This window comes from Triticum aestivum, chromosome 7B (genome assembly GCF_018294505.1).
Source record: "Triticum aestivum cultivar Chinese Spring chromosome 7B, IWGSC CS RefSeq v2.1, whole genome shotgun sequence".
Lineage (NCBI taxonomy): Eukaryota > Viridiplantae > Streptophyta > Magnoliopsida > Poales > Poaceae > Triticum > Triticum aestivum.
The window spans coordinates 638,232,364-638,241,646 of NC_057813.1; the positions used below are offsets into that span (position 1 = coordinate 638,232,364).

The 9,283-nt window shown below is 46.1% G+C and overlaps 1 protein-coding gene across 1 annotated transcript; it reads left to right on the top strand.

The window, feature by feature from the left end:
• The first annotated feature begins 7,605 nt into the window (after nucleotides 1-7,605).
• LOC123161784 (uncharacterized) lies at nucleotides 7,606-8,861 on the top strand. The gene is made up of 2 exons (XM_044579593.1): nucleotides 7,606-8,416; nucleotides 8,515-8,861. The coding sequence occupies exons 1-2, from the start codon at nucleotides 7,682-7,684 to the stop codon at nucleotides 8,572-8,574; spliced, it is 795 nt and encodes a 264-aa protein (XP_044435528.1). The 5' UTR covers nucleotides 7,606-7,681; the 3' UTR covers nucleotides 8,575-8,861.
• Nucleotides 8,862-9,283: the final 422 nt, after the last annotated feature.

The following is a 9,283-nucleotide window of genomic DNA, read 5'->3' on the forward strand; positions in this document are numbered from 1 at the left end:
AGCAGAACTTAATAAAAATAAGTTCACTCCACATCCACATATGCATACAAAATTCATGCAAAATACATGATAAGGCATATTTCATGTAGCCCACATAGGCTTTAAACAAATAAAAAAATATCATAAACAAACTCCATTCGGGTCAAGCTATACGTGTGTGTCATATCATTGCACCGCGTGGTTAGTATTGATACCGTGTGAAGTCAGAGTCAACAAAATATGGCACATATCATATGCACCATAAAAAGCATCAAACTTGTGTCAGAAAGCTTCAGCCCATTACGCTACACACGAGCACCATATCAGTGTCGCGCGGTGATAGTAGTAATGTGATGATGCGAAACTTATTAAAATTGGCATGTCACATATATCCATGCCACCAAAACCAAAGATGTCATATAAAATTCCCAAAGGAAAATATATACATATCCTATATGCCAAACCTAGGATAAAACTATGCCTAGTCAAAATCAACCTGCATTCCACATATAAATGAGGTTGAACACACACACAAATGGTTGCATGCTAGGAAATGTATTCCCAAACATCACACATAAAATCATAGAGGAGTATTTGCATGGAACCAAACTTCAAGTTCATCAAGAAGGAGTTCATCGTCGACCGCAAGGAGGATTTCTCTTGTAGCTTATTGTAATAGGCATGTGATGCAATCCTATGTAATAGATATGTTGGAATTCTTAATCAGGGGTTTTCTCTTCGGAGATGTAATTAACAGAATTTTTATGTAAATGTAAGAGTTCTGGAAATAAAGTACCTGCAATGTTTGATCCTATTTTTTTTTATTTTATGCATTTAAATTTCACTCTGTATCAATGACGTGGACGCGCGTTCTCACGCCCGCCATTTTCCCGTCATCATTCTTCAAGCTCGATCCACAAGATATCGGACCAAATTCTGTCTCAAACATATGCAACTTTCAAATATTCTGCGAGGTATACCTTCAACAGGAGCCCATGGTAGAGCTATTCAGGGAATTTTACTATTTAAACCGGGAGAATGAGTTCACAGATGGTCCGAGCCTAGAATTAGGCGGTATTTCAATTCAGTCGGAAAGAAGCCACCTTCCCCACTGCCAAACTACCCAATCATCCTAAGGACTGGAACCAGACTTGGTTTTATTGTCAGGACACATCTCCAGAGGGCGAAAATCCCCTGTCGGGCTATCGTGAGCACCGGCTTAGTAACCAACATCCACTCCCAGACCGGATCAACACAAAGGAACGGGCCAAATATGCTCCCATCTTTTCAAAAATCCGAGCCTTCATGGGTAACGGTTTAACAGGTATCGACCTAGTCTGATGCTGGGTCGCGTGGAGAATTATGCCCTTAAGCCGTCGTCCCGGTTTGATGTGTGAATATACCGGTGATTTAAAAGATCCACAACACCATTGCCAAATACAACTGACTGATGATGACATCAATGAAATGACCAAAACTCTGTTGAACGAGACTTTGGAAGATTGCAGCAAGACTGGCCTGAGTCCCTTCTGTACTCTCAACAAGCCGCCAACGGTAAGTTTTTAAGCTACTTCCAATTTGAGCATCTTCTATCATTGAAACCTCTCACCATTTACTTTATTTACACAGGCCGATTCTTCTTTCTGGAAGAAGAAGTATGAAAAACCGGCCAAGAAACCCTGGACAAAGAGCAAGGCTACCAAAAAGCCTGCCAAGAAGACCAACACCACCGAGTTATTTAACTTGGATGATAATGATGATGATGAGTTGGAGGTAGAACTTGATTCCCTTGGCTCGTTTTTTGTACATCTTATTGACAATGACTATTCTCAGGATGATGCTGAGGCCAGCCGTGCAGATGACGAAGAGGTAATTACTCTTTCCTCCGGCTCAGAACCTCTGCCAACATAGAAAACCCGACAAACAAGCCGGAAAGTAAGATTTTCTCACCCTTTAGCTCACTTGATCCCAACTTTCTTTTGAAGAAGTAGCAATGAAGCTCACCGCACAACCCGGAACAATGGCGGTGGAATTTTATCCTCTGTCTTAACGAACACCCCAGCACCTCACAAACGTCGATCGGAGTTTCAAATATTTATGACTTATCTTATCCCAAGGCAGGTCTTTTTCGACAACCTCTTAACCCATCCGATTTAAACTATCAGGGAACATCTCTTTCCTCCTCCGGCGACTCAACGGGGACTCAAATCCCAGCCTTCAAGACTGTGCCTGGGTAAGGGTGTTTTCCATCGTTCAAAAAACTTCATGGCCGATTGATATGCTGACATCTTTGTATTTCTTATTTCCAGTGGTATGGCCAAGCCTAGCAAGAAGGCAAAACTGAACAAGCCAGCTGAAGATTCCAACCCTTCTAAGCCGGAAAAACAAATGCCAGAGGCCTCTCATCCAACTGCTGAGGCTACCATTGATGAGCCGCCACCAGAAGATCATAACGTCACCATAGATCATATGGATGTTGAAACAGTCATCAATAAGCCGCCAAGTCCCATCAAGCCCACTGAAGAGAAAACCGATGATGTCATCATCACCAGGCTTGGTTATACAGCGCCAGGTAACCCTACTGCCTTATCCAAACACAGCGCCAAGGAAGAACTTTCTGCTGCTGATAAAGGCAAGTGGAAGGTAGATTTGGATAGCTATGCCCATTTTAGCGCCCAAGAGATCCACTCCGGTTATTTGAACCGTCTGTATACCAGCCGCGATTTTGAAGCCGGCTTGGTCAACTTGATGAAGGAGCGCTATGAGGTAATTGATGTCGCCTGAAGCTACGTCGGTATTTCCCCAAAGAGGAAGGGATGATGCAACACATCGGCGGTAGGTATTTCCCTAAGATATGAAACCAAGGTTATCGAACCAGTAGGAGAACCAAGCAACACAACGTAAACAACACCTGCACACAAATAACAACTTCTCGCAACCCGACGTGTTAAAGGGGTTGTCAATCCCTTTCGGGGTACGGCGCCTCAAGATAGGCAAAACGGACGTGAGGAATTTGTAGTAATTTGATAGATCGAACGCCAAATAAAATAAATAAGAATAAATTTTAGCAAGGTATTTTTGTATTTTTGATTTAATAGATCTAAAAATAAATGCAAGGAAAAAGTAGATTGCAAAGGCAAATATATGAGAAAGAGACCCAGGGGCCGTAGGTTTCACTAGTGGCTTCTCTCGAGAAAAATAGCAAACGGTGGGTGAACAAATTACTGTTGGGCAATTGACAAAACTTCAAATACTCATGACAATATCCAGGCAATGATCATTATATAGGCATCCCGTCCAAGATTAGTAGACCGACTCCTGCCTACATCTACTACTATTACTCCACACATCGACCGCTATCCAGCATGCATCTAGTGTATTAAGTTCATGGAAAAACGGAGTAATGCAATAAGAACGATGACATGATGTGATCCGTTTATCTATTGTGTAGATATAGATCTCATCGTTTTATCCTTAGTAGCAACGATACATACGTGTCGGTTCCCTTTCTGACACTGGGATCAAGCACCGTAAAATCGAACCCACTACAAAGCACCTCTTCCCATTGCAAGATAAATAGATCAAGTTGGCCAAACAAAACCCAAATATCGGAGAAGAAATACGAGGCTATAAGCAATCATGCATAAAAGAGATCAAAGAAACTCAAATACTTTCATGGATATAAAAAAGCTAGATCTGATCATAAACTCAAAGTTCATCAATCCCAACAAACACACCGCAAAAGAGTTACATCATATGGATCTCCAAGAGACCATTGTACTGAGATTTCAGGGAAAGAGAGAGAGAGAGAGAGAGAGAAAGCCATCTAGCTACTAACTACAGACCCAAAGGTCTACAAAGAACTACTCACACATCACCGGAGAGGCACCAATGGAGGTGGTGAACCCCATCCGAGATGGTGTCTAGATTGGATCTGGTAGTTCTGGACTCTGCGGCGGCTGGATGAATATTTCGTCGACTCCCCTAGGGTTCTGGAAATATTAGGGTATTTATAGAGCAAAGAGGCGATCTGGGGGGCACCCGAGGTGGGCACAACCCACCAGGGCGCGCCTAGGCCTCCTGGCGCGCCCTAGTGGGTTGTCCTCCCTCGGGGCACCCCCCATGCGTAGCTAGTGCCCATTACGTTCCTTCTGGTCCATAAAAATTCTCCATGAAGTTTCGGGACATTTGGACTCCGTTTGATATTGATTTCCTGCGATGTAAAAACATGCAGAAAATAGCAACCGACACTTGGCACTATGCCAATAGGTTAGTACCAAAAATGATATGAAATGACTATAAAATGATTGTAAAACGTCCAAGATTGATAATGTAACAGCATGGAACAAGCAAAAATTATAGATACGTTGGAGACGTATCAACATCCCCAAGCTTAACTCCTACTCGTCCTCGAGTAGGGAAGTGATAAAAACAGAATTTTTGATGTGGAATGCCGCCTATCATGTCATATCATATTTCTTTCTTTATAGCATGGACATTTGGACTTTTATATTGTTCAAAGCAATAGTCTAGTTTTGACATGATAATTTAAATACTCAAGCATATCAACAAGCAACCAAGTCTTTCAAAATATCAACGCTAAAATAAGTTATCCCTAGCCCATCATGCTCAACCATTGATCCATTCATGAAACACACTCACATATTAGTTATACCTGATACTTAAGTACAATCATATTGCCTCCTAGTTGGTGCTTTTATAAGAGAACACGGAGACTCACATTCAAAAGTAAAAATTGCATAAAGTAAAAGAAAGGCCCTTTGCGGAGGGAAGTAGGGATTTGTAGAGGTGCCAGAGTTCAAAGCGAAAAACTTAGAGATAAAAACATTTTGGGAGGTGCATCCATCCCACCAACAAAAACGACTTAGAATTCCCAATACTTTCCATGCTAGATATATCATAGGCGGTTCCCAAACAGAAAATAAAGGTTATTCCTTTTTCAACCATACTTTCACTTTCCATGGCTAGCCGTATCCACGGTTGCCCTCCATACCAACACTTTCTCCAAGAAATTTATTATTTGACAACATAAAGCAAATTCATTTTTTCATTTTGGGACTGGCATCCCTAATACCTTTGCCTTACTCTTGTGCAATGACAAGTGAATAAACACTCATCGTGAGAATAACACATCTAACATGGAAAATATTAGCCACCCCTCATCGCTTCGCGAGCGAAACAAACACACAAAAGAGAAGTTTATTTGAAAAAATGATTATAAAGATGCTCTACAAGTATCTCTGAAGGTGTTTGTTGGGTTGGCATAGATCGAGATTAGGATTTTTCACTCCGAGTATCAGAGAGGTATCTTTGGGCCCTCTCGGTAATGCACATCATAATAGGCCTTGCAAGCAATGTGACTAATGAGTTAGTTACGGGATGATGCATTACGGAACGAGTAAAGAGACTTGTCGGTAACGATATTGAACTAGGTATGAAGATACCGACGATCGAATGTCGGGCAAGTAACATACCGATGACAAAAGGGAATAACGTATGTTGTCATTACGGTACGACCGATAAAGATCTTCGTAGAATATGTGGGAACCAATATGAGCATCTAGGTTCCGCTGTTGGTTATTGACTGGAGAAGTGTCTCAGTCATGTCTACATAGTTCTCGAACCCGTAGGATCCGCACGCTTAACGTTCGATGACAATTTTGTATTATATGAGTTATGTGATTTGGTGACTGAATGTTGTTTGGAGTCCTGGATGAGATCACAGACATGATGAGGAGTCTCGAAATGGTGGAGAGGTAAATATTCATATATAGGACGATAGTATTCGGACACCAGAAGTGTTCCGGGGGTACCGGGTACGTATCGGGTCATCGGTAGGGGTTCCGGGCACCCCTCCCCCCCGGCAAAGATATGGGCCTTATTGGGCCAAGGGCGGGACTGACCAGCTCCTAGTGGGCTAGCGCGCCCCCATATAGTCCGAATAGGAGGAGAAGGAAGGAGGGGAAGGGAGAAAGGAAAGGGGAGGATTCGGCCTCCCCCTTTCCTTCTCTCCCCCTCTCTTTCCATCCTCCTCCGACACTTATGGAAGGGGGAAGGCCAACTTGTGGGAGGTGCCCAAGTAGGATTACTCCTACTTGGGGCGCCCCTTGCTGCCCCTCTCCCTCTCCCACCTATATATATGGGGGGCACCGCTAGAACACACAACATTGATTCCTAGCCGTGTGCGACGCCCCCCTCCACAGTTTACGCCTTCGGTCATATTCACGTAGTGCTTAGGCGAAGCCCTGCGCAGATCACTTCACCGTCACCGTCACCACGCAATCGTGCTGACGGAACTCTCCCTCGACACTTTGCTGGATCAAGAGTTCGAGGGACGTCATCGAGTTGAACATGTGCAGAACTGGGAGGTGCCGTACGTTCGGTGCTTGATCAGTCAGAACGAGAAGAAGTTCGACTACATCAACTGCGTTGTCAAACGCTTCCGCTTTCGGTCTACGAGAGTACATGGACACACTCTCCCCCTCTCGTTGCTATGCATCTCCTAGATAGATCTTGCGTGAGCGTAGGATTTTTTTTGAAATTGTATGCTACGTTCCCCAACACGGTCTCCACCTTGGACCGCTCTAAGGCGATGCAAAGGGCAAGCTCATACTCCAAATCCAGCTCATCGCCGGAGCGGCTGCCGGAGCTCGACATTGTGTCGGATTCGATCGGACTTGGTGCGGGGAGAGGAGAGGACGGAGCGAGAGAGGAGAGTGAGTGAGTGAGGGTTTTGGAGCGATGAGCCTGATGGTTTTTTTTGGGACATCTGTGGGATCGATGGTGGGTCGGGCTTGTCAGGCGGACGCGCCCGGGCGTGCCGGCCGGGCCACCTCATATCCGCCTTACATTTGGGACTGATATGAGGGGTGCCTGCCAGCCCGGGCGCCCGTTGAGAGCTTCGGTTGGGTTGGTATTTTGTGACCGGATGGCCTGCCCGGGCGTATGAGACAGATATAGGGCACCCGACTGTAGATGCTCTTAGAATTTTATAGGAAACTGCATCTTAATTTTGATCTATATGAATCAATAATTTTGCAAAAATCAAAACGTGTGTTTAATCATCAAGTGCATAACCAAACAAAAGAGTTGTTTTGACAAACTTTTGGATGGTACAATGGCTACAAACCAAACAACAATGAATTGCAAAAAGAATAGGTTATGCCCTTGCTCCTTTTGTTTTCATCATCAAGTTTGGATTACTTACGACGAGAGTCACATGGTATGCCTCTCCTTTGGTCATACCGAAATTTTGGTGGGGCTAGTTGGGCGTAAAACAAAACAGCCCCTATGACATGAAGAGTGGAGATGATGAATTATATGAAAAGAATGCATCCTCTCTTTTTTTTTGCGGGTGAAAAAAAAAAGAATGTATCCTCACAACAACATTAATTACAGCTTGCTTGGAATCACTTGTTTTCGTACGTTGATTCTATTGATGGATAGCGTGTTGAGATTTCGAAATTCAAAACTAGAGCGAGAAGGGTCGTCTTTTTGTGGTAGCGGAGGGAGCACGCTACGCCCGGCCGGTTCTGGCTGGTGGGCCCATCATCCTGCAGCCGCCTGGCTCTCGCTGCTCCTCTCTCTCTCTTTTCACCTGCCTCCTCCAACCTTTCTCTCCTCCCCAAGAAGTCCTCGCAGCTAGAGAGAGAGAGAGACAAGCGGAGCGGGAGCGGCGGCCATGGCGCAGGAGTTGAGCAAGAAGAACCTGGAGCTGGTCCTAATGCAGGCCATGATGGCCGCCAAGAACGTGCGCACGCAGCGCGACCGCCTCCTGGAGCTCCACCGCCGCCTGGAGCGCCACCAGGCCGAGGCCGCCCCCGCCGACGCCGAGGCCAAGCTCGGGCAGATCGCCTCGGACGTCTTCACGGTCTACTACCTCGGACTAGATCCCGGCTCCAAGATGCTCTGGGTCTGCCTCGACACCGCCGTCAAGAACCGCGCCGTCTCCACCGTCAACATCGCCTTGGCGCGCATGCCCGACGAGCAGCTCTACGACGCGCTCCTCGCGCAGAAGCTCCCCGCCCGCCCCACCACCCAGGCCCAGGCCATCGCCCGCGTCGAGTCCGCCATCCTGGCCCTCAAGATGCTCGAGGAGCACCACCTCCCGCGCTGCGTCGAGTGCCTCGTCGGCGGCCAGGCCCCCATCCCCGGCAAGCGCCGCGACCCGGTCGCCGCCGCCACCGAGAGCCTCGCCAAGGCCGATCTGTCCGACGCCACCGCCAAGCCCCGTCACGTAGCCAGCGCCGCCGACGTGGACAAGGCGCTCGACTACCTGTGCCGCGCAAACAGGATCACGGCCCTCGCCATCAAGCACATCGACCTCGCCGTCGCCGTCCTCTCCCGCTTCCTCGGCCCCAAGGAGCTCGCCCGCCTCGCCGAGTTGACCGACCGTGCCGCCTACCTAGGAGTTGAGGTCCGCTACCTTCCTCCTCTTGTCTTGTTTCTCCCTAGGTGTGTGTACCGGCCGGCGGCACGAGCATCAATCTGACAGTCCGATTCATCTCACTGCAGATTAGCCAGCCCACTGGCACTACTTCACCTGATCCATGGAGGCTGTCGACATGGGACTGATCCCTTTGAAGCCATGCTCCTCCTATCACTCATTCGTCTATCATCTTCAATCATTATGCAGACTTGTGGTTTCAGTTCAGTTTGGTCAGATTAATTTGCTGCTATCTGTGTTTAACTAATTCCTGGACGGCCGTGGCAATCTATATTTTCTTGATCTATTAGGGGTAATAAACATAGCACTCCTAGTAGTGTAACATTGAACTGGATCGAATCGAATTGCAGGAGCTATCTTAATTAATTAGCTTCAATATCATAGCTGCTTCTTGTTCATGGATAATCAAATCGAATTGCACGACAAAATTGCGATTTCGGACGTGCTTTAATCATGACAAAGTTGTGATGCCACTTTCTCGTTCCGGTCTTAGACTCCTAGCAAGATCTCTTAAAGGAGTGCATCACCCGTTTGTGATGATCCACATATAGTCACCAACATCTTTGTTAATCATCCTACATGTTGGTTATCTGGGAACTGGAAGCATTGATCAAGCACAATTTTGCTTGATTTCCCTGTTAATTCAGACTGTCTGCCTTGTGTTCTTTTTATCCTTTACAATGAGGTTCAGGTAAAAACCCCGGCCTATTCTGCCTTGTGTTATTATGTGTGGTATCCGGATTTTTTTTTAGAAAAGGAGGATGACCCTCGGCCTCTGCATCTGGGAGATGCATACGGCCACTTTATTGATTATTCTCGAGGACCGTACAAAGTGTT